Source organism: Salarias fasciatus, assembly GCF_902148845.1.
Source record: "Salarias fasciatus chromosome 23 unlocalized genomic scaffold, fSalaFa1.1 super_scaffold_20, whole genome shotgun sequence".
Classification (NCBI taxonomy): Eukaryota; Metazoa; Chordata; class Actinopteri; order Blenniiformes; family Blenniidae; genus Salarias; species Salarias fasciatus.
In genome coordinates, this window is record NW_021941230.1 from 12,827,609 (window position 1) to 12,853,226 (window position 25,618).

The 25,618-nt window shown below is 42.6% G+C and overlaps 1 protein-coding gene across 1 annotated transcript in view; it reads left to right on the forward strand.

Annotated features, from left to right (window-relative positions):
- chrm4a (cholinergic receptor, muscarinic 4a) overlaps window positions 1–22,935 on the forward strand; it is a 40,206-nt gene extending 17,271 nt beyond the window's left edge. Inside the window, exons 2-7 of the mRNA XM_030086440.1 lie at window positions 14,597–15,195; window positions 15,847–16,001; window positions 17,308–17,506; window positions 17,646–17,735; window positions 19,719–19,988; window positions 22,639–22,935. Of these exons, the coding sequence (XP_029942300.1) occupies window positions 14,597–15,195; window positions 15,847–16,001; window positions 17,308–17,506; window positions 17,646–17,735; window positions 19,719–19,988; window positions 22,639–22,884 (1,559 nt within the window). The 3' untranslated portion in view covers window positions 22,885–22,935. The remainder of the gene's footprint in view (window positions 1–14,596; window positions 15,196–15,846; window positions 16,002–17,307; window positions 17,507–17,645; window positions 17,736–19,718; window positions 19,989–22,638) is intronic.
- Window positions 22,936–25,618: the final 2,683 nt, after the last annotated feature.

Here is a 25,618-nt window from a genome sequence, read left to right on the forward strand (position 1 = left end):
AACAATCCAGTAACCATTGGCTCTGATTTCATTGAGGGTTTGCCCCCTCCCTTGGTGTTGGGTCTTTTCGTGGCAGTAGCCAATGATGAGTCTTGTCACATGACCATTGCTTGGTAGGATTATTGGATGTCTCACATCAAAGGACAGGGATGCTTTCCTCAAACGTCCTCCTACTCTCAGTATGCCATCATGAAGCTCTGGGTCAAGCTGGTAGAGTGGGTGATTGCATGAGAGCTTTCCAGATTCCTGGCTCAGGATGAGCAGTTCTTCTCTGAAATAATTCAGCTGCACAAGCTTGATGAGTTTAAGCGAGGCTTTCCTTCTTTCTTCGACGTTTAAAGGTTGTGTCTTTGCAGCTCTCTCAACCAGCCGATGAATGCGTGCAACAACATTCACCACAGTAGTCCATTTTGAGAATCGTGACCATCGCTCCAGAAAACTGTCCTGTTCTTTGGTCAGTGTATTCAGCACCTGTGCTACCTTGACTTCGGGGTCTCCCACCAGCAGCTCTGATGTGCCCTGCTTGATGTCGAGCTCTCGTTCCCAAAGGAACTTGGGTCCTTGGAACCAGCTGGAGTTGATCAGCTCGGAAACGCTGAGGCCTCTGGAGGCGTAATCAGCAGGGTTCTCATTTGTGTCGACATAATGCCACTGTTGGGGGTTTGTTGTTTCACGGATTCTCTGGACTCTGTTTGCTACGAAGACGTGGAAACGCCGAGCCTCATTGCTGACATAACCCAGGACTACTTGCGAGTCAGTCCAGAAGTACTCTTCGTCAACCTTGAGCTCTAACTCCTCCTTCAGCATGCTGCTCACAGCAGCGGAGATCACGGCAGCAGTTAACTCGAGCCTCGGTATCGTGACAACTTTTGTGGGGGCAACCCTTGCCTTGCCCATTACCAAGGTGCAGTGTACTTTGTTCTCGCTGACAAATCTTATGTATGTGCACTGACCGTAACCTTGGCTGCTGGCATCTGAGAAGTGATGCAGCTCAGTTCTCAGGATCTTTCCAAAGTTTGCAGGAGAGTAACATCTTGGAATTTGTATCTTTTCCAGGTTCTTAAGGTCACTGACCCAGCTCTCCCACCTTGGCTTCAACTCATCGGGAAGTAATTCATCCCAGCCGACACCTTTCTGACATATCTCCTGAAGCACTTGCTTTCCTGTCAGGAGAAATGGAGCCAGGAACCCCAGTGGGTCATACACGGAGGCTACGGTGGAGAGAATACCCCGGCGTGTCATTGGTTTCTCATCCAGTGAGACTTTGAAGGAGAAGACGTCCCTCTCTACATTCCATCGCACTCCAAGTACTGTTTGGACTGGGAGATCATCGTGGCTTAGATCTACGTCCCTCACTTCTTTAGCTCTTTCACTCTCACAGATTGACTCAAGAACCATTCGTTCGTTGGAGATGAATTTGTGGAGACGTAGCTGCCCTTTGGCACACACAGCTTGAGCTTCTTCCACCAGCTTGATGGCTGTGTCCACAGACTTGATGCTTGTGATGCCATCATCAACATAAAAGTTCTTTTTGATGAAGTCAGCTGCCAAAGGGAATTCCTTCTCATTTTGGGTAGCGAGGTATTTCATGCCATAGTTGGCGCACCCCGGAGATGAGGCTGCTCCAAAGAGATGGACCTTCATGCGATATTCTTTGGGCTCAGAATCCGTGTTTCCACCTTCCCACCACAAGAACCGCAGAAAGTCCCGGTCTTCCTCTTTGACGTGAAATCTGTGAAACATCTTCTCGACGTCGCACATCACAGCAATCGGATGCTTGCGAAATCGGCACAGTACTCCATTCAGTCCATTGATAAGATCAGGTCCGGTTAGAAGATGGTCATTCAAAGCAGTGCCTTCAAATTTTGCGGAGCAATCGAAAACCACTCTGATTTTATCCGGCTTCCTGGGGTGATAAACCCCTTGATGTGGGATATACCACACGCGGCCTCTCTCTGATTCATGGTTAGCCTCCTCCGCATCACCATCCTTGAAGACACCTTCCATGAAGTTCATATAATCAGACTTGAATTTTGGATCTCTGTCAAATTTCTTTTTCAGGTGCCTCAATCGGACTAAGGCGAGTTTCTTGTTGTCAGGAAGGGATGGACGTGCTTTAAAGGGCAGAGGCATCTCAAGGTGATTGTGTTCATTCTGCTGGATTTTTCCTTTCAGGATCTGGAGAAACTGGATGTCTTCCTGAGATATGCACTTTTCTCCTCGGCTGGTATCTGCAAAGTCAGACTCCAGTGCTTTAATCACAGCAGCTGGTGTCACAGGAGGCAGCTCTCTGACTGATATGCGATTGCACAGCCCTGTCACGTCCTTGGAGTTCATACTCTGTTGCGCACTCCCCACAATACTCCAGCCCAGGTCAGTCTTTATGGCATATGGTTCGCTGTCAGCCCCTGTTATGACTTGACGTGGTGCTAGTGCTCTGGAGCAGTCATAGCCAATCAGTAATCCAACCCCACAATCCTTCAGTGGATGTATTTCATGGGCTATGGCTGCAAGGTGACTCCACTTGTTCGCAGTTTCACGCGTGGGAATATGTGCTCGTTCAAGAGGAATGAAGTCCCTGGAATAGGCGGGAGGTAGGTCGATGGTGATCTCTGATGAAAAGCCTCGAACCTTAAGTCCACTGACTCTCTGACTTTGTATGGTTGAGTCCTTTCCCATCATGGTGGAGAGTTTGAGTTTCACTGGCTCTCCTGCTGCCTGCAGTCTTTCGCACACCTCTTGATCGACAAATGTTTTGCTGCTTTGAGTGTCGAGTAAAGCGTAAGCTAAGATCTCTGGTCCAGTGGTGGCAGATGATGAGATCCAGACTGGGACTATCATTGACGTGCTGCCATCCTCACCTCCACTCACACTGCATGAGAGTGCGGAAGTGTTTCCATCACTGTTCTGAGCTGCTTGTGAAGATGGCTTCTCAACTGTAGGACGATCTTCGTGTAATGGAGTGGGATGACTCTTTTTACATTTGCTGCACGTGGCTTTCTTTTGACAGTTCTTAGAGTTATGACCTTTTCTCAGGCATGCAAAGCAGAGATTGTTGTCTCTGACAAACTTTTGCTTTTCTTCTACTGTGACTGCCATCAGCTTTTGGCATTTATGTATGGAATGACCTCCTTCACAATACATACATTTCACTGGACTTGAGCTCTGTGAGCTTGCATTCTCATTCTTGGGCTTGGTGGAATCTTTAAGCCTGGTTTCATAGTTCGTGTCTGGTTTGACTGTGGTACTTGGAATCTCTGAAGTGTACACACTGGTGGCGAAGGTGTTTGCCTTTGGACGTTTTGGTTCTCGTACCAGCTTTTCTTCAGTGGGCTTCAGGGCATACAATGAAGAGACTGGGTTGCACGCTATACGTGCTTCCTTTGAGATGAAGGAAGTAAACTCCTTAAAGCTGGGGTAGTCTTTGGCCTGATCTAGCTGCTCAGTAACATAGCGATTCCATCTTGAAGTTACCCAATCAGGGAGTTTCACTAACATTTTCTGATTTTCTTCGCAGTCATTCAGCACCTGCAGACCTTTGACATGAGGCATAGCACTGTCACATGCTTGTAGGAAGTCACTGTATTCTCTGAGCTTCACGTACTCCTTTGAACCAATCTTGGGCCATCCATTAAGCTTCTCTCTGTATGCTCGCTGTACAACGAAGGAGTGGCCATATCTGGCATTCAACTTCTCCCATGCTTGCTGATAGGCCTCTTCATCTGTTCTATAGAAGTTACCTTCCAGAAGTGACCTTGCCTCTCCAGCAACATACTTTTGTAGGTAGAACAGCTTGTCGGCAGGATTGAGGCAGCGTCGATCGATGAGAGCTTTGAAGCTATTGCTCCACTGTATGAACTTTAGTGGATCGCCGGAGAATACACCAGGTTCTGGAACTGGGAGTCGGGTGAGTACAACTGAATCATTCAGAGCTTGCAGTACGGATGTTTCACTTTTTGGAGCTTCTTGACTTCCTTTGCAGGATCCTGCAGGACACAGACCCGTCACACTGTTGCATGCAGAGCCTCTTTTACTATTTTCCTTTGACTCTTCATCTGTGTACACTTTAAGCTTGGCTTCCATTACCTCAAGATCCCTTTGTTGTTCAAGTCGTTTTAACTCTTGACGCTGTGCATTGATTGAATTTTCTTTTTCGAATTCAACCTTTTTTGCTGCTAACTGAGCAGCTATCTCTGTTCTCATGGCTGCTAGGCCTGCTGACTCTGAAGCTGGCTTGGAAATGCTGGCAACAGAAAATTTGGAAGCTGCTGAACCATATATGGACTTCGCATAATCTTTATCAAGAAGCAAATGCAGCCTTGGCCTTTCAGCATCTGCATCAAAGTCCTCACCTGCTTCAGAGAGACGTACTCTCATTAACTGTGTTAAATCTCCTGTCACCGCTAAGCATGCATCAATCTTTTGTTTCACTTCCTGTGATGGAGTTGTTTTTTCACGTAGATTGCTGTATTCTACTTTGGCTACAGCCTCAAGCTTTTGTAGAGACTCCATCATTTCACACAGGTCATGCTCAGAGCACTCCTTTTTTAGACTTACACGAACATTTTTAACATGTGCCTTCCATTTCTCATATGCTGAGTAAAATTTCTTTTCTTTATGAGCTATTTGCTGCTCGGTCAACTCTAGCATCTTTGATGTCAGATGTTTCTCACGTGAGGATTTTCTTGCCTCAGGTGCAGCTGCACCTTCCTCATGAGGCCTAAGCTCAGTGTCTGACTCTTTTAACACTTGTGATTCTTCTTGTAAGTTACTTTGCAATGACATTTTTTTTTTTGAATTACCACTTTTTTAGAAATGAAACAACACATAAATAAACATCAGCTGTGCAAAAGTGTACACTCTATGACAACACTTCAAAAATGCACATTTCAAAACCTTAGGTAAGTATGTTGTACACACAGTGACTTTTAAATCTTTATGAAAACACTTAAACGTGGGTCACTTTAACTTATCATGAGACCATCCATCAATTTCTGAGGAAGCAACTTTTTTCTTGTTTTTTTTTTTTTTTTTTTTTTTTTTAATACTGTAAGATCTGACCTTGAGGCAGTAAACTTCACTTTAAAAGCTGAAGTTCACTGCAGGTGATGAAGCGATGAAGCACGCTGAATCCTGAAGTCCACGGACGAGAGGCGATGAAGCGGTGCAGCACGCTGAGTCTTGAAGTCCACGGACGAGAGGCGATGAAGCGGTGCAGCACGCTGAGTCTTGAAGTCCACGGACGACAGGCGATGAAGCGGTGCAGCACGCTGAGTCTTGAAGTCCACGGACGACAGGCGATGAAGCGGTGCAGCACGCTGAGTCTTGAAGTCCACGGACGACAGGCGATGAAGCGGTGCAGCACGCTGAGTCTTGAAGTCCACGGACCACACGCTGATGAAGCCGACTTCAACGCTGGAACCTGACGTGTCTGCTACAGATGTCATAGCAGAACTGTGCTCTGGAGTCAGATGGTGTAGCACATTTTGTTGCACCTCAGCAGGATGGAGTAGGCCACGTTTTCACTGTAACTACTTCCTGGTCAATTATAAGAGTCCACGCTTCTTACTGATGAAACAAAGAATTTATTCTTGAGAACGCTGATGAACATCTTCATTTAACACCGTGAAAACTAAAATGAAGAGATAAAAATCTCAATTAATATATTTTCATGACATAAATCAGTCTCTGTAGTCAATCAAATACACTTCATTCAAAACAATATTCCAATGTGACATTTCAATCTAATATCTCAAGTTGGAAACACACATTAGTAACAGAATCAAATCAGTTCAAGCTTTTCATGTAAATAACATAAATCAACTTAAACAATCTTTACAGTGGCGCATGTGCAAGTGAGCATTTCACAGATTAACTGAAGAATACACAGAGATCAAATGGAAACGGATTACTCTTATGCAAATTCACACCACAAATCACTCTAATCACTGAACAAAAGTAACAAACAGAGAACTTTACCGTGTGCGCCCTTGACCAGTTGAAGAGTTAAAATAAACTTCTCTTTTGCTCTTTTCTCTCTATCTTCTGTGTCTGTGTCACTCGTGTCTCTCTCATGTCTCTTTACTTCCTGTTTCTCACTCAGCGCTAGATCCACCTAGTGGTCAACAGGGGAACTAATGACCAGACATAAATGCATTTATGGTTTCATTTACAGTCAGTTCTTCTGTTTTCAGGGTCTGTTTTTGGAAAATATGTGCAATATCATGGATGAAAACATTTGAAGTAGGATCTTTTCTGTGGGAAAGTTGAAACTTTGTCGGAGTTGGTTGTTAGCTGACGAGCAGGGCTCAGGTCTGGCCATCTTCCCTCGACATGACACACAAGAACATGTGAAATAAACAAGATGTACGCTGAATTTTAAACATTGCACATTAAATTATCGTGTACTTCTTCATAATAATGTCACAGTTGATTTATGTTGTGCTTGTAAGGCTAAAACATCATTAAGAAAATTTACCGCACGCTTTTATAATGAGGCCCAGTCAAAGTGTGCGCGTGTGTGCACGCGAGTGTCTTGAAGCTGTTGACTAATTTGTTTTTGTTGTTGTTTTTCACCCGTTCATCATAATTACTGACCAACTACATCGTGGTGTAGGCGGGACATAATTAGCAAAATCGTCGTCTCATTTAGGGAACATTTGAAAAATGGAAACGCAGATTAAAGACATCGTGAAAACATACGGTTTGAAAAGTGGTCAAATGAGACGGAAGCGTCAAAATTCAAAAAAGTAATCATGAGATACACTGCCTTCTGGTGAATCTGAAAAAAATAGAAAATATGTTGTTCATGTGCCTTCATTCTATAAACTTGACTCGATGCTGCCACCTGATGGACGACAGTGGCATGACTTAGAAAGAAATGTAATTTGAAAAGGGAAATATTTTGCCTGTGAAGCAGTCGTGCTCATCACACTGAAACCAAGACACGATTCCTCCTCGTTCTGCGTTAATTCAGGAACAGTCGCTGTGCTGTCGGTTCGATTCCTCCTCACTCTGTTCTGAAAAACCCATTCAGAACAGTTTACGCCTGTTTCGCCTTTCTCTGCCGTCACTGTGCAGTTTTTTCTTTTTTTTTTTAACTTGAAAACTTGTGTTCTTGTCAATCTGCAGCTCAGCCCTCCCTGATCAAGCATTTCTTTGCAGCGTTATTATCTCCAATAACAGAGGAAGGTGGGAGTGTACGATCGTCACACAGCCATGCCAGAGGAGACTTTTTCTCCCGGGCTTCGCTTTATTCAACGATCCCAGCAATGTCTGCCGAATGATTTCTGTCTCCTGCTGCGAAACGGCGGCATTATTCTTTTGTTTTCTTGTGCAAAGCGTGGTAATCATGTGTTTGTGATCTGGGTATAATAGGCTTTGTTAACTCTGCTGGTCGATAAGGATTTCTGTACCTCGGGCGAGGCCTGCAGACAAAACCCTCGATGCTGCAGTAATTAGGAAGAAGCTGTGGGCTGTGCGGCGGGACCGTGTGGTTCACTGTGGGTTTTCACCCTCAGCAGGAACCAAACTGCGGCCCCACGAGGGCTCGTTTGCTGGAAAACCACTGAACCTGCCTCCATCCCTGAGGACTGTTTAGTAGTTTACACAGTGTTTGCATGCGTGTGGGTTTTATTTATTTTTTTTAATCCTTGTATTTGAAATGCCCCCGGTTTTGAGGTACCAGTCAGTGTTGTTTTCATCCCTCGGCTCTTCTCTGGGGAAAGTCCCTCCTCCTGGAAACCGGCTCGGTTTATTTGTAAAGCACATCAGCACATCGCCATGTTTCAGTTCAAACGTGGGTTCTCCTCCCGATGTCTCCTGTAAGAGGCTCTCGGACCCTTGTTGGGAACCTTCGTGCTCAGATGTGTTGACGATGGTCTGTTTGTGAAGGAGGTGTAAATCAGTGCCGCGTTTAACAGAGACGCTGCTGTTGTGGTTAGAGGTGTTTCCTTAGCTGGCCCCTCAATAATTTCATTTGTAGACTTTATTATCTGAGATTTTTTTCTGCCGTTTCGGTTCTCATGTTGGTGTTTCGCTCTTGTTTTCTCTCTCCTGAGTTCTGGTAGGACTCCTCTCCTCTTGAATTATTCATGAGCTATTACCATTCGGGTTGTCAGTTTGAACGACACCAGTTGTCTGGATCGTGTGTCGTTTGAGTTTGGCTATTATGAACTTTGCCTTCATTGTAAATGAATTCCATGTCCTCACATTTCATTCTGTTGAAGCTCAGAGCTCCACTCACACACTTTTTGTTCCGCTTGCTCAGAATCTCATGGAATATTGTTTGTTTTGTGAAGCTTATCTACCAAACACTGGCTCACGATCCTCTCCAGACCATAACTCACCATTAGCGGAGGAGCTGATCCCCTGCATGTGTTACCAGGCTGCCAGGTCCACATTCGCCAAGACAAGCTCATTAGCACCACATTTGCTCCATATGCCTCATTTAACTAAATAATGGATTCCAATTTTGTTTGCTGTAAGCAAGAAAAAGAAAAGCAAAAAAAAAAACAAAAAAACACTTTAAAACCATCAGATGGATTTTAATATTATCCAGTTTATAGCTGAACAATGAAGGCCTGGTTATTTATATCAGTTTTTTAATTTTTGGCGCTCATTTTTATGGCACTGTAGAGACAGACTGTCACTCCGCCTTTTTCAGTTTAATGTTTTTTCTTGTCTGCGCTCTCAGGAAATCTACCTACCTACTTCTTCTTTTCCACTCTGCAGCCATCATCGGTAAAAATGCCCCTCTTTCACTTATTTAACTGTTCATTTGCATCTCACTCGATGGGGGATCAACTTACCTCTTACAGGATGTCAAAACAAGTCAAAAGCTGCACGGTACTTATTACAAGCTAACAAGAAGAAATTTGGCATTTATTTAGATTTTTGTCAGATCTAGATCTGCAGGAAGCAAATTAGCTATGAAACACACTTGTATAATTAATACGACGTCTATTTTAGATGAATATTTCAATACTTGAGTCAAAGATTTCTGGCAGCTGGTTGTTGTTGATGTTGGTTGCCCATGTTAGACACATAAATGTTGCACAAGTGCGCTGGAGCACCGTATGTATATATACGAGCGCATGAGACCGTGGTGATGAAATCAATGGTAATGTGCGTCTCTTGCGCCTGTGTTGTATATTTCATAGAAGATCTGAGGCGCTCCTATTGTGTGTGCATGCCTGTGAGATACAACGAAAATGTCTGCTTTTCTTTCCTTTTCAAGGCCATTTCACGGTGAACCATGCATGGAGGAGAGTCATATATGCAATGTGTGCAACACAAATGGAGAGGATGATCAGGACTCAGAGAGGACACACAAAACACACACCTTTCTTTTTTTTTTTCCCCAGTTCTAGAATATTGATTGAATATATCAAAATATTTTCAGGGTTTTTCAGATTTACGCCTCCTTCTCAAACGGACACAATCCACAATGTCTTTTTTGTTTGATTAGAACAAATGTACATTGTCCTCTCTACGTATTGCTCATTTTCACCATAAAAAAAAGGAAAAGAGTTCAAGTGTTTAATTGTGTCTCTGTTGGTTTTATGACATTCCCATGTCAAATCACCAAATTCAGTAGAAACAAAACACAAAGAAAAACTGCTGCTTCAGTGCATTAATGAGGCTGGAGATCCCTGGTGTGAGTTCACCCGCTCACTGACCACTTCATTAAGTCCACTTGAAGAGCGATTCAGCCTTGAATTCTTTACAAAGGTCATTGTGTTCAGTTTCTCATGTTTTCTTCAGTCACGTTGAACAGAAAGGAAGTGCTTCTAATAGTGTGGTGACCTAATTTAAACACAACAGCGACCCAGGATGTCAAGACAGACGACAGTACCCTCATTTTGTGTCTCAAATTCCAAAACGAACAGGAAAATTGTCTGTCAAATTAATAGCAGTTTGGAAAGAGTTTTAACACAGTCGTCCGTCATGTTGTTATGGCTGATCTCTTTGAGACATTGATGGTGAAAACAAAGCTGATTTTGTGGATGGTTAAAGTTATTTTTCATACATTTTTTCTATATGCGTCTTTGAATTGCCTTGCAGAAATGACATTAAAAGATTTGAATTTGCATCGCTGAGAAAATGAAGGGTGGTGTTATCGACACCGTGTTTCATCTTTTCCTCATGCCACCAAAAGTTAGCAAGTGCTATTGAAATAGAGGAGAGGATTCGAGCTTATGAAGGGATTCAGAGGGAGAGAAATAACATCAAGAAAGTCTTCACATTAAGGTCGCCCAATTAGTCCTTAAAATTCAACTTTATTTATGCTGCACAGTTTAAAGAGCTTCACTGGAAGATTGATGAAAACACAGAACTTTAGGCACAAGAACTCAAATGTGTGTGTGGAAGATTATTCCTTGTCCTTGTCCTTGTATTCTGGACAAGCAGAAGCTTTATCAGCTCAGTTTATTTAGTGTAATTTAAGTCTAACCGTCCTGAATTGTCCTAAGCTGGTTTTTCTTTACAGTTTACAGCATACAAATAAGACAAACTGTGGACCAATTTAGAGTAATTAGTTAAAAACAGCAGATCGATTTAGCAGATAACTCACACTAATTGTAGAAAAAGCAAATGAATTGGGAATTTGGGAGTATTTAAAAGTTTCAGTCGTCCTTACCCAAACAGTTTAATTATGATGTAGAAAAACAGAAATGGAAAATCAGTTGATGAATATATAGGCTGTATATTCTTTTTTTACCTTTAGATATTTTTCAATATGCGTCAGGAAAATTGTCTTATATTTGTAGTTTCTTCTGATTTCTTGTAAAAGAGTCCAAACAGCCTTCCGATTGTGTGTATTCTTCATATTATGACCATAGAAATAAGAGTTTTTGATTCTGGGTAGTTCAAGAAACCCACATAATTTGAGAAAGTGTAAATTTGCGTCCTGAGACTTCAGACATTCAGGTGTCGGTGGCGATCGCGGCGGCGTGCGGCGTGTGTGACACACCTTCCACAGGCCGGATGCACATGCATGATTCAGACGCTGCAGATCCATACATGTTTAAACAGTCACTCCGCCCACTCCCACAGAGCTAACATCGCGGAACGCTCGCTCCCGCGTGCCGTCCACGTGTGTTTTACACCCATGAGCTGGGCAGCTGCTCCTCTGTGTGTGCACGCCTGATACAATATGCATGTTGTAGTGTTTTGAATATGCATGTACATCGAAGGGAAAGTATGCATGAATTAAAGACAAAGGAGTACACGATGAGGACTGTACAATCCTCGTGTTTTCTTGTTTGACATGACAAACGGGGCCTGTGAGAGTTTCAGATGCTTAAAAAGACGATTTAATTTGAAACACTCCGTTTCAGTAATATAAACTGCCTGTTCGCCGCCTCCTGAATGTGATGCCTATTGATTTAATTGGAGCCTCCAGCGGTGAGGAGCCTCTTTTCACCTTCAGGATCGATCACTTGCTTCACATTAAATTTTTCCTACAATATTTTATTGTGTATTTCCATTATTTCATCCATCTGGAGCTTGTTCTCGTTCATTAGTGGAAGTACGATTGTTCCTGTTGCTTGTGGGTATTCAGTTGAAAAGCAGAGAAGACACCACTGTGTTCTGGAGAAGTTCCTTGACTCATTTTTATTAATAATGTAAATTGCTTGTACATGCACCTTGATGACATTTGATATATTTGCGTTAAATGCCACTGCAGCATGTTTTTAGCCTTTAATTAGCTGTGGCTTAGGTCAGAACAATTAGGCTTTGTCTGAACTCGCTGATGAAACGTGTTTCTATTTAACATGGTCGAAGTGTCTGTTTCCACACTATTCGAAGGACGCTCATCTCCTTCTAATCTCCTTGGATGAAATGTGACTGGCTTCAAAGACATAAGACCAGGTCAGGAATCTTCTGGTTCTGTTGATTTGAGGTTTACTTTTCCTTGTTTAGCACTTTTTAATGAAAGGGAAATGCTGCTTTTTGTTGGTGCAGAATGTTCACGTTGTAGTAAACCAGGTGATCCTTCCATCATAAAACTGCCTGGTGTGATGGTCGTCTTTGTGTGCCGAAGCGTCCTGTGGTGAGAAACTCAGCACTTCACTGATGAAGAGCGCCTCTCATCAGACTTTCTTTCTTTGAGTGTGCATGAGTATGTGAAGCACGTTGAGACTGTTGAAGCAGTGAAAACTTGTTGTATTCATGAACAAACAAAACACTTTGAGACGGCTTTGACACCAGAAAAATGATTGTTGTATAAAAGAGATCATGTCATGTCAGACTTCTGCTTCAAAGTCTTTTTTGTGTCTTAGTTGTTCAGATCTAAGCGCTGTGTGTATACCACAGTCTCAGAAATGCCGCTGAAATATTTAAAATGCATTTTAACCAACACAAAAATCAGAAGACTCGTGTCAAATTAAAAGTGATAAAATGTGACGATTATCTGACAAGTACAAGCAACGTTGAAGAGCAAGAGCAAACGGTTGACGTTCTACTGGAACATGTCAGTTTCTGGAATTCTCAAGGCTGATCCGGTTCACAGATGTTGATGCTCTACGCTCAGGAATCCCAGTGGTTCTGGTTCGAGGGTTTGACCTCCTGAACATGTGAGAATACGACTTTGACATGAAGCTCAGTTACGCGGTTGTCTCGTGGTTAGGATGTAAAGTGCATCTCTGGTTTGGATCTTGGCTCAAGTGAACTCTGAATAATTCTCTTTATTCTCTCTCTTGGTTTTCTGAAGTTTCTCCTCTTTCAGCTCAGACTATGAGTTATCGGAGGCTGACTGCTGAGAGTATCTGATTGAATAACTGCTTATGATTTCAATGAATGCAGGTTTTGTACTTTTGTTATCAGTGATTATAGGTGTGCTGTATTTAATTTGAACTCATTAGGCGCTGTTGTTCATTTAAGGGACAAGGCACAGCAGTGTATTTATATCTGTGAGGCTGTAAATGGTGAGAAACGCCAAGCATGACGCTGCTCTGTGTTATTAATGTAAGAGAATATTATCCAGATGAAATATCCCACAGGATACTCATCAGTATATTGGGGAAAAAAGACATGTATAAATAATGTTGGAAGGTTATAAATGGTTGCAGTTCTGCTTTAATGTTTAAAAGATGAAGTTCTCCAGATTCCCCTCGTGGTGCTTCTGCTCATTTCTTGGTTGTGCAGCGTTTGTTTCGTCCTAATACATCCAGTGAATGTTATCAGAGCCGACCATTCTCTCTCTGTTAAATGAGTTTGAATACCAACAGGAAAACTGTGTTGACTCAGCATCGTGCTGGAAGAACAATGCACTGGATGTTTAAACTGTGGCCGAAATTGAATCTGCGGCTCAGGTTGGTTCGAGGGGATGCATTAATTTTCAATACGCTTGCTTCTTTTGAAGTAGTGGCAGTAATAAATGCGCACATGAATATGTTTGATTATCGCTCTCTATTAATGTATTTCCAGGGTTTGAGCATCTCATTTCAGCTACAGATTGCTTTCTAATGTTCCTCCAGTTCCTCCGAACAGACATCAGCTGTTGTGATTTCTTTGTCACAGTTTCCTTAAGAAAGTACCTACCATATTGATTTCTGTTGCAATATCCAGGCAGTTGGTTTCAGTTTCGTCCATAACTCACCAGGTTTGTTAAAGTCTGCTGCCCGCATGGCATTATCATGCAGACAAATGCTTCTTATTAGCTTTTTGTCTGGCTAAGTGTTCACATACTGACGACTGTGGTCACTTTGAGATCTTCTAATACTCAAGAAGTAGTGTTGATTTCAGCATCGGTTTTTAGTTTTCCTGAAAGTTTGTCGAGTTTTATGATACAGGATTGTTTTCATCTCTTCTTATAATTAACACCACTATTACCACCATTTCTACTAACCATACTCTTCCATTTTCCCATCTTGCTTGTCACAGTCAATATCTACTTATTTAAAAGAAGACCTTCTGGGTCGACTCAATGCCGCTTTGTTTGCATGTCTATAAATATTGGAGTTCTCTGAATGCACCCTCTATCTGGAGACCTTGAATATATGACATATAATCCATCCATTAATGTTCCTTTTTCTCCTGTTGTGTCCACATTCATGGACATGAAATACAGTTTGTGCAGTTTTCTCATGAGGAGAGGCTCGCTGGTCCACTAGGAGATTAAACCAAGGCTAAAAGTATGACTAATGGACTCTCTCATTTACATCGATGTGCGAGTGGGAGGCAACTTGCGAGTTACATGATAACGACTCTTTTTTCTGACAATGATTCAATTTTCTGTCCAGGACCATGTCTGATTCCAGCCAGGGAAAAAAAACATATAAAAAACAAACAGCCTCAACAGATGGTCATTTATCTTATAGCCACATCAAGGAGGACGTTGGTGGCATTTCAGAAGATTCAGGGTGGCATAAACATAATGTCCCATTCAACACAGTGGCAGATGGTGTTTTAATTATAAGAAGAACTCTGAGAAATTGTTCACCTGATGGAGACTCTTTCAGTGTCTGAGGCGTTGACTCACTCGTGATGTCTCAGGACTGACTGTTCGTCAGAGTAACGACTTCAGCCGAATCAGAATCTGTCGGCCTCATTAGGCTCCTTCTAATTCACGTTCCCACTTCTCTCTCTTCAGGTTCACTGATGAACCAGTCAGCTGACCTGCTGTCCAACTCCTCCTGCAACGAGTCCACCAACGACTCGTCCACCTGCCCGTCCGTGGACAATGGCGACGCGGCGGGAAGCCCGTACAAGGCCTTGGAGATGTTCTTCATCGCCTTGGTGACGGGATCTCTGAGCTTTGTGACGGTCACGGGGAACATTTTGGTCATGCTGTCCATCAAAGTGAACCGCCACCTACAGACGGTCAATAACTATTTCCTGTTTTCATTGGCGTGTGCAGACTTGATCATCGGCGTCTTCAGCATGAATCTGTACACGGTCTACATCATCGTGGGCTACTGGCCGCTGGGCCCGGTGGTCTGCGACTTGTGGCTGGCTTTAGATTACGTTGTTTCCAACGCCTCGGTCATGAATCTGCTGATCATCAGCTTCGATCGGTACTTCTGCGTGACCAAGCCGCTCACGTATCCCACCAGAAGGACCACCAAGATGGCCGGATTAATGATCGCAGCCGCGTGGATCCTGTCTTTCATCCTGTGGGCGCCCGCCATCTTGTTCTGGCAGTTCATCGTCGGGGAGAGGACCGTGCCAGCGGGCGAGTGTTACATTCAGGTACAGTCTTTCTGTATTTCAACATTTTTCTTTTTCTGTCAATGTTTTTTAATATTTCTACAGATATTTAGACATTTCTCCACATTTCTCTGGTTTTATTGTGTGCAAACATCCTCACTGTTAAATTTCTATTACTTTAATGTCAGATTTGAAAAGCAGTCACAATAAATCAACAGAGGAACAATTAATGCTGCAGAAAAAACTCTCCTTCGATCCGTCACAAGGCAGCGGTTGCTCGTAGTGGTGGGTAAGGGGAAGGTGCCGGAGCCTCCAGAGTCGGCTAAAAGGTGTTGTACATCAGAGTGTGCTACTGGATGTGGGTTTCTCTTTGATCCTTCTCCGTTTGTCCGCCGGATGCTGAAGGGAAGTTTTCCCCAGCCTGGATTCGCTGATAGAAATGAATGGCTCATTATCCGGCCTCTGCAGGGCTTCATGTTGATCCACTCAGCAGCTCTGCAGGTCCGATGTGGAGAAGCCAGCCGGTGATAGAGTCCTGACAGATCTCAGCACTACCTGCAGGGCAAGACGTCACATGAAACAGAATTATTAGCCGGTCTATTTATATTAGAGAGCGCTCTGAAGTGGGGAAATTATTGAACTTCATTGTGGTGCGGAGTCACGGTGCCGCCTCTTTTTCTCTTCTCTCTGCAGTTCCTTTCCAACCCTGTGGTGACCTTTGGGACGGCGATAGCAGCTTTTTACCTTCCTGTCATCATCATGACCGTCCTGTACATCAACATCTCCCTGGCCTCCAGGAGCAGGGTGTCCAAACACAAGCCTGAGAAGAAAGAGAAGAAGGGGATAAAGTACGTTCAGATATTCCAAATGTTGTGTGAATCGCTGTGTCGATTATTCAAAATATTTGTAGTAATTGTCTTCAGTGTTCCCTCAATCATCCAGCTGTACTGAGACCTGGCTGCATTTCTTCTGGCATTAGCCAGAATGCAAACATTAATGTGAAATATCCATTAATTAATCATCTGTTGTCATATCACGAACCATCTGGTGACTGTTCAAGGATCATTTAGCAGTGCTCTTGACACCGTGTCACAGCGAACTGCTCATGTCATTTGTCTGAACTTCAGGTTTTATTAAACAAAACACCAAAAAAAGACTCAAATCCATCACGACTGAGAGATAAACCAGGAACAGCAACATATTCAGTAGTGTAGCCTCTGTAGACCAAACGCCACACTAACAGGGCCGATCATTATGTTTCCATGACAACTGGACATGAGGACAATTGGGAAGCCAACGCAGCATGTAATCACTAGTTTTGCATGTTGTGGACCACTGTGCATCTGTGAACTAATCAGACCAAAGAAATGATGCTTCTCGGAAAACTGTGGCTCCAGGTTGTTTGTTTACTCTCAATATGTTTGACCCAGAATGCACTAGTGTAAGCGACAGATGTCAAAAGATCCATAGACATATTAACATACAGGTGGAAATCAGAAAATTACATTTGCTCAACACAAACTGGAATATTTCAAGCATTTTTTTGTCTAATTTTTAAAGATTTTTCTTCACAAATCATGTAAATACACAGTTTCGTAATTTTGAATATATTTCATTGAAAATATTCTCACTTTATATTTACTTTTTTTTCCCCAGAGGCCATATTTTGCTACTTCAAATCTTTATAAAATGTTTAAAAAGTTTACATTTACTGATCAAAACATGAACTTCTTAGCAAGATTCAGATTCTTTGAGCTGCACATGCACTTTTGAAAGTAATTATTTATCTGTTTCCAATGTGTGACTGTCGTAATAAAGGAGCAGTGTCTGTTATTAGATTCATATTTTCACATTGAAGCTGTTAATCATAAGTGACCTCAATAATTTGCCACTTTTTGGAAAAGTTGCAGCTGTTAGCTCAAACTTCAAAACGTGAACAGCATCCTGCCAGAAGAGTTTTTAAGTAGGTTAATGAATCACAAACTGATGTCTAATTCTTGCTACTCTGACTATTAACATGAATTAATCATACGCACAATTTGCGACAAAATTAATTACCATAACATGTCCAACAATGAATGATTAATATCCATTTGTGCATGTTTTTTTGAAGTGAGCCGGGTTGGAGCTGCGCTTGTGGTTCTCTCGTTGCAGGACTCCCAGCTTAATGAAGAGTCATCTTTTAAAGCAGAACAACAACAACGAGACCAGTCCCCAGGCCAGTCCGCGCTCCACTCCCAAACTCAGCCTGGACTCCACCACCACCGCCGTGGAGTCCGTGAAGAACGGCCGCCTGGACGAGGCCAAGGCGGCTCAGTCGGCGCAGTCTCAGCCCAGCCCGGGAGTCACTCAGGTACCCAAGATGCTCAACATCCCAACTGTTACATAACATTCAGGCCATTTTCTTCACAGATATTAAATGTTCAGTTGATAGACATTTCAACCATAACAGTTTGTTATGTTATGTTCATTGTGTTTGTTTCTTTACTCAGGAGGAAAAGGAGAGCTCCAACGACTCGTCCACAGCCTTCATTCCTCCCACAGAACCGAAGGACAACGCCAACAGCGAGGCCGCGGCCGAGGTTTGTGTCTCACGCCGGTTTCTGCTCATTCAGAAGTTTTTGTGAACTCGTCTCATCAGTCAAGCAAGTTCGATGTTCCAGAGGTGAAACTGCATTTTATGTATGGCACTGCTCGCTCTGCGGGGCTGTGCCGGAATATTCATACTGTGCACTGTGATTGGGTTTGTCAATCATCCATTTTAAGCTGTTACTGCCACTTAAATTCTAACTGGGCAGATGCAGCTGCATTTTAAATTGAGTTTACGGTGGCATATTTGCATGCAGTTGCACAAACAGATCGGGTTTGCTGCTGGCAGAGCTTTACACACACAATTAAGAATTAGGAGGTAATCTTCCAAAGTCAGAGACAGAGGAATTATTATGGATGTACATAATATTGGTGCAGCCGTACAAGTGGCTGCAAGTCCGTTATTAGAATAACCAATCTTACACGGCACTTGTAGTTAATGACAGAAGAGCAGAATAAAACCTCTTTGTGAATCAAAAAACACCAAATCATGACTGTTTCTTTGTTAAGCTGCACAAAAAACATCATTAAAATTTAAAACATAAAAAGAATTATTCTTCCTGACACATTGTTGAAAATGTCTTGTAAGCTAAATAATTACTTAAAAAAATGTGGCTCTAAGTTAGCGTTTTCACATTTAAAATTCCTTCTTATGAAGACTGAATGCATTTTGAAAAAGTTATAGACTTGGTTGCACTTTTGGTACCTGAAATTTGTCCACTTTGGAATTTATTTTTTAGTAGCAATTGGGTCTTTTTCTGTTTTGGTTTTTATTCTGTGACATAAATTGCATGAGTGAAATCTTCACTGATTACTTTTTTTTTGGAAGGTCGTAGTGCTGTCAATTTTAATCGCGATTAATCCATTGAGGTCTGCCAATTGGGTCAAAGAAAAGAACTAGAGGATGAAAGTGTTTTTTCCTGACCTTGGGACTGATTTATGAGGATTAGATTCTCCTTTGCAATTAATCTCAACTTTAAAAAAGTTAATTGTTGACAGTTCTCCATGAAGTAATCATGATTAATTGCGATCAATTAGATTAAATTGCGATCAATGCGATTAAAACTGACAGCACTAGTAGGTAGACAACAGTACCTAAAGTATTGACTTTAAAGAGAGGAAAAGAGCTTTGAGAAGTCAGCTGGAAACACCGTCACTTGTAGTACCACCCTTCACCACCAGATGGTGTAATGAGTCACAACATTTAGTCTGTCTTCCATCAAACAGTATACATTTAAAGTCTTGGATTCATTATAGACTTGATCTTATATTGATGGATCAGCATCACCGAAAGCACAAAAACAACATTTCAGTGAAACTTCAGCAGTTTTCACTCCACTGAATGACACTACTGTCGACTTCTCTGGTGAATAAAGACATACGAGTGCGAGGCGGCAGTTCGAGTGTCCTCTCAGCGCCGTGTCCTGGAGGCGTCATCACGGCTACACCACAGTGAAACTTCAGCACACAGCCAACTGTTGAAATGAGTTGAGCATATCTGTGTTGACCTCGCTTTATACAATATCTGTGATGCTTTGAAACAGCTCTCTGAACTTTTCTCATGGTTAAAAAGTAAGAGACGTCTAACCTTTGACCCCTGGAGCTCCTTACTCAGATTGACTCTTAGTTTTCTATAACAAATCTGATGTTTGCAGCCCCGGATTAGACTGAGAACACATTTTGTAATTCTTCTGAGGGTGACAGATGCTACGCAAGATTACTGACCTCCTGCAGACATGACTGTATCTGAACTCTGACCTGAAACAAAAGTTTTAATGATGATTCCAGATCCTCTCAAACTCAAACACTCAACAACAATTAAGCTATTTTGTTCTCATTGAAGTGTGCACAGGGAGACAAACCTGAGACTTATTGTGGTTTTTCCACAATCTGGTAACACTTAAACGATCCAGCTTCTCTCAAACACCCAACAAATGCTCAAAATAACCACCTGCTAACCAAACATTTCATTCCAGACCGTCACCAATCCCGAGCCGATTGCCACGACGGCAAGCAGCTCCGCCATGGCCAAGATGAACTCCAGCTCCAGGTGGTCCAAGATCAAGATCGTAACCAAGCAGGCCGGGGACGAGTGCATCACGGCCATCGAGATCGTCCCGCCCGTAGAGGGAGCCGAGAGGCACTCCATCCCCATCAGTCGCCCTCGCACCGTGGCCAGAAAGTTCGCGAGCATCGCCAGGAGCCAAGTGAAAAGGAAACGGCAGATGGCGGCCAGGGAAAAGAAAGTATGTTGGCTGGTGAACGTTTGCTTCGGAGTGTCATAGAACACAAAGATAAGAAAAGACAAACAGGCCAAAAAACAAAACAAAAATCATAAGTTGAGGTAATGTCTGTGGACACGCACGTCCAATTCAATAAGGCTCTTTGAAAAACATCGGATGTAAATGTTAGCTGGAGGATAACATTTAAAAAGTATGAAATGGAATGTCCTTCTGCAGCTCCAGGACTACTTTAAATGATAAAAATGACTCCAGAAATATTTCTGTGATGTGTAATTTTAACACGATTGAATGATAGCAGACAGAACACACCTTTATATTCTGCTTTCGCACGGCGCCATATGAGAGCTGTGTACACTCGGGGCTGTGCTCACCCAGTCCAGCAGTGTGTGAACGTATGGAGCAGCTGTCTCAGAGAGGAGTTGGCGTCCTGCTATTGTTTCTTCACTTAATTATTGCGGAGAATGACAGATGGCGCTGGGAAATGTTCCTGTGGAGTTTTTCAAAATGACATTGCAGGTATCCTCAACAGGCCTTTTCCTCATTTTTATCTAACGTGCTTCAGAAACAGTCCTCGTAAGCTACAACAGGTCACATTTGAAATTCATCTCGTCAGCAGCCAAGGAGAAAATAGGAGAGTTTATTGTGCAGAGTATCAAACATGAGATCTGCTCTGAAATCCAACTGGAGTCTCATTTTTTGTTTGTTTCTTAAGTTTTTGTTGATAAACTTTTGCTGATTTGTGCTCGGACTTCTCGCAAAGCGTTTCTTCTCCTACACAGAACTGATCAAACTGTGTCCCAAACTGTGCACATGTGAGAATTACTGCTGGTTAAAAACATGATCTGAAACACACATGGCCCTCATTAGTGTTCCAGCTCATGAGGTTCATCCAGGAGAAAAATGTTTTGTTTGTCTCATTAAAATACTGGTGTAAGACTGGAAGTCCTTTTTACTGCAAAACTAACAGAATAAATGCAAAAAAAGCCGAAAAAAAAACAAATGAAGGGTTCAGAAATATGTCTTGATGCTAAATTCAATCAAAATATTTAAACTTTTTCAGTCTTTGTTATTTTGTTTTTCCATGTCTGATTTGGCTGAAATTAGTTTACAGTCAGAGCACTGGGACAGTCAAAGTGAATGAAAAATCCATTAAAGCCCATTAAAATGAAAAGTCCTCAAGGAGATTTCAGCAGGAGGAAATGAGAGATTTATCATGTGCAGATCTGATGTAAATGCAAGAATAATGCAATAGTCAAATGTAACAATCAGGAAAAGGAGGAAATGTTGAAGTTTTGAATTATGATTAGATATGAAGGAGGGAAACTTTCTTAATCAATCATCAATGCAAACTGAAGATAAAAAGTACCGAATTAAGTTTTTTCTTTTGTCCGATGCATCATCATGAAATGCACCAGGAACAACAGGTGCAGTAGACACTCAGAGACGAAACATGGGAAAATGAGGAACATTCCCACGTGCTGGGATGTCAGCAGCGCTCCGGGATCATCTCCACTTTGCCCCTCCACAATCCTCCGCAGCGTTTTCGGATTGTGCGCCCACTGAGGCTTTTGTGAGTGAGTGGGCGATCCTTTCAAAGAAACAAACAAACAGCTGCGGAGCCGCTCTCCCACCGTGGCAGGCTCTCGTGTGCAGTGTGGCTGTTTCAGCGATGGGTGTTCTGTTGGCCCGTGTCTCCGTCGCCTCCACCCAAAGCTTCGAGTTCAACCGCAGAGAGGTTACAGGAACAGATGTCTGAGCTTCTGGCAAAGCCTTCAAGGCAACGGTTTGAAACCTCTGTGATCTTTTGGATCCCTTCAGGTTGCGGACACCCTCTCTGCTCTCTGATTGGTTGAACCGTTCAGTGGATTCGCCCACACCAGCCCTCCATTCCCATGTCAACAGATTTAATCTGATACATCAGACTGGATATACTTCATGTTTTATTTAAACAATATCAGTTTAAATAAAACTACTCACTGGAAAAAGTAAACCATTGGTTCACATTGTGCAAATCGTAAAGACCCTGACACCAAAAAAAAAAGAAATGTCCTTTCTTTGTTCAGGATTTCCGGAGCTTTTGTTGATAAAAATGTAGAGCTGTGAAGCTCCTGTTTCATAATTCCTCAAACACAGCAAGTAAAGGCGACAAAAACATGATCAAAGGTCAAAGCGGAGACAGAGAAGCCAGGAAGAAGAACAGAAAATGTCTTAAATCTGTCAGGAAAAATCATATCTGACAAGACTGAGTTCAAATAATGAAAACAGAAATAGCAAGATAGAATATTTGCTATTTGCTATACATGAGAAATCACACATTCTTGAGGCTAAAGTTGTGTGTAATTTCAATAAGTTGTTTCAGTGATTAATCCTTTTTCATGATTCGACTAGTTTCTGGCGGCTGAATCTTTACTTCACTGGAGTAATATTATGCTAAAGTTTTCTCCGTTCCTCCGGTGTCGAAGCAGAGCGTGTCTCACCTGAAGGCACTTGTTATGAACATGAGCACATAAAGTTCATCCTCATCGATTTCCGATGTCAGACTGAATTTAATTCTCAGCATATTGATTTTCACGGGAGCAGCTAACAGCAGATTTTCCTTTTTTTTTGTTTTTTTGTCCTGTTTATCTCGTCCATCCCGCCTGTGTCTGCGCAGGTAACCAAGACGATCTTCGCCATCCTGCTGGCCTTCATCATCACATGGACGCCGTACAACGTGATGGTGCTGATCTCCACCTTCTGCCACTCCTGCGTCCCCGACACCGTGTGGGCCATCGGCTACTGGCTGTGCTACGTCAACTCCACCATCAACCCGGCCTGTTACGCACTGTGCAACGCCACCTTCAAAAAGACTTTCAAGAACCTGCTGCTGTGCCAGTACAAAAACATCGGCACCAGATGAGATGGGTGGAGGAGATCAGGGAGGGGTGGAGCGGGGGGATGGAGGTACGCCGCCTCACTGACAGGGAAAATAACTGCGCTGGTGGAAGTGGGATTGGTCCGAGCCGCTGGTAGTTAAAGAGCCGGGCCAGACGGCAGATGGAGACGGTCCTGACGGGGTGCTTTTACCGGGATGTGCAGACAGATGAGAGGAAATCAGAAGGTCAGTGGTTGAACTCTCTCGACGAGTCGTTCAGATTGGGAATTTGAGCCTGCGCTACTATCAGACTGCAGATACAGTGTGAGATAAAAGGAGGAGGTGGATGGTGAAGCTTCTGCCAGAGGACATATAGAAGCTATAAGAGACAATCAGACGGCAGCACCCATGGGACGTTAGCCTCATTAAGAAATCAAAGCGGAGTCTTTTTTAGAACATGAAAACCTCAAAGGTTTGGTTTATGAGATTCAAATACTGTCTTTTGTGCATCCAGTCTCGCTTTAGAGTTTTGCCTCTTTGCTGTTAGCGGGAAGTTTCCCAGACATTTGAACTTCATCGTGTTTCCATTCTGTCTCTCAGACATGAATACTGTAAGTAGATGCTGCCCTGACTGCAAGAGCTGAGGCATCGTGAATGAGAACCCTCTTCTCCACACAGTTAAAACAACCAAAACTCATTCATTTGAAATGACGTCCAGTTATGATCCTGGATGCTTTAGTACATTGGAGATGTTCCGTTTCATTTTTGAAGTAGCGTCCACGATTCTAACTGCAGTTCTGGTGTTTTTGACAAAGCAAACCACATGAAAATCATTCAAAAACGCAATGAGTTATGATTACTTGTGTAAAATACCTCCTTCCTGTGTCGACGTGAATTCACTAGAGAAGAGGAATCCTCATTCAAGATGGTGACCATGCTGATACATCAGGTCCCATCAGGCAATCAGTGGAAAGTCTACTTATATATGTCTAGATTTCCATGTTTCTACATATGTCTGCGTGTGTGTGTGTGTAACTTCTGTCAGAACCTTTTCTCTTTTTTTTTTTTGGTTTTGTCTCTGAAATCAATTCAACGCTGCTTCGCTTCAGTTCCTGGTGGTACAGGATGGGATTGCCGCTCTGGACAAACTGATGCTGCTTGGTGAGATTATCAACAGTAGAGTTTATTATTGTTGTCGGTTAAACGCAGGCAGCAAAACTAAACAAATGAAGACAATCAGTTTTAACAAAACTCCTCCAGTTACTTCAAAAAACTGAATTAACATAAGGAGAATCCATACATGGATAGAAATAAAGCAATGTGCTTTATGTTACACAACTAAATAAGGGATTGTGTAAAAACCAGAAACTTGTATTTGTCAGAAATTGTTGTTCTGGGGACGAGTTGGAAAATCCCCTCAGTGCTTTTCAAAGGAATCCTGCTAATGCTAATTTCCATTCTTGGAGGACTCTCAAAACGTCACCAAATCCATCAAAACAGACATTCTGCAGGATTAAAGCTTACCTCAGCTGCTCAATCTCTCCACAAGTCACACCTGTTTAACAGCTGATTTGAATAGGCAGCGCTTAAACAACATGCATATGGAGGAGGGAGCACCGAGCACAGAGAGCGGCGTGTGATAAAAAATAGAAGAGGTGAGGAGAGACGAGAGTATAGCTGGAAAAAATTAGACACAGAGAAAAAGAGACCGGGATGAATGGGGAATGGGGAAAAGGGAATTAGGGAAAGCAATGATGAGCTCGTGGAAGAAAAGTAGGGCACGATAGAGTGGAGACATCCAGAAATCCCACATTCAGTCCTGCTTTCCTTCCCCTAATGCTCAGCAGTACAGTGAGAAACACAACTGTCGACAAGTTGCACACGTAGCAGTTGATCAAAAAATGACAATTTCACACAGAAAATCGATTTCTTCTGATAATGCCACTTCATGTTTGGTGTGGCAGTGAGTTAATGAAATCTACTGCTACAAAATATCAATTATTTCATAACTGATTTCATATTTTATAATATCTCATAACACCATCTTGTGGTGTGAAGTGGTTCTGCAAGACACAAACAGAATTAGCAAACGCTCAAATTTAGTGAGAGTTAGAAACAGTGAAAATCATCAACACCTTTAAAACACACTGGATTATCACTGTGTTGATTTTTGGATAGTTCTTGAATGATCCGGACAGAAGCTGTCCATATTTTAGCTGTGACTCTTCCTGTGGAGTGAGAGAGCTTCCTTTTTTTTCAATATTTCCTAATGATGAACGAGTCCGCCGTTCCGTCTCCTTCCATTACCGATGAGGGAGTCTGAGGTCACCAACCGCTTCGGCGTTTAGATTTTTAACAGGCACAGACTTTATTCCTGCCCAACGAGGATTTGTGCTTCGTCCGTTCCAAATGCTGAGAAGTGAAAGGTCTCAGCCAGAGTGCTGGAAATCCTCCGAGGCTCAGCAGGACTCGGGTCGGGTTCCCGTCTGCTTATAATGTGACGTTCACGGCTTAGCATTGGCTCAGGAACTCGTCAAAACCTTGTCAAGCATCTATTGCTCGCAGTGTGGAGGGAAAAAAGGGTGCAGCAAGAAAACCGTGATGTGTTGGGAGAGAAACATCTGACTCAGGGTAATTTTGACCTCAGAAAGTCGTCTGTGACTGTAGATATGCACATTGTACCTCTATATCTTAGTTTGAGTTACAAAAGTTGATTGTTTCTCGGTTTTTTCATTCATTTACACACAGAGCATGCAGAAAAGCAGGAGTGTTAAAATCA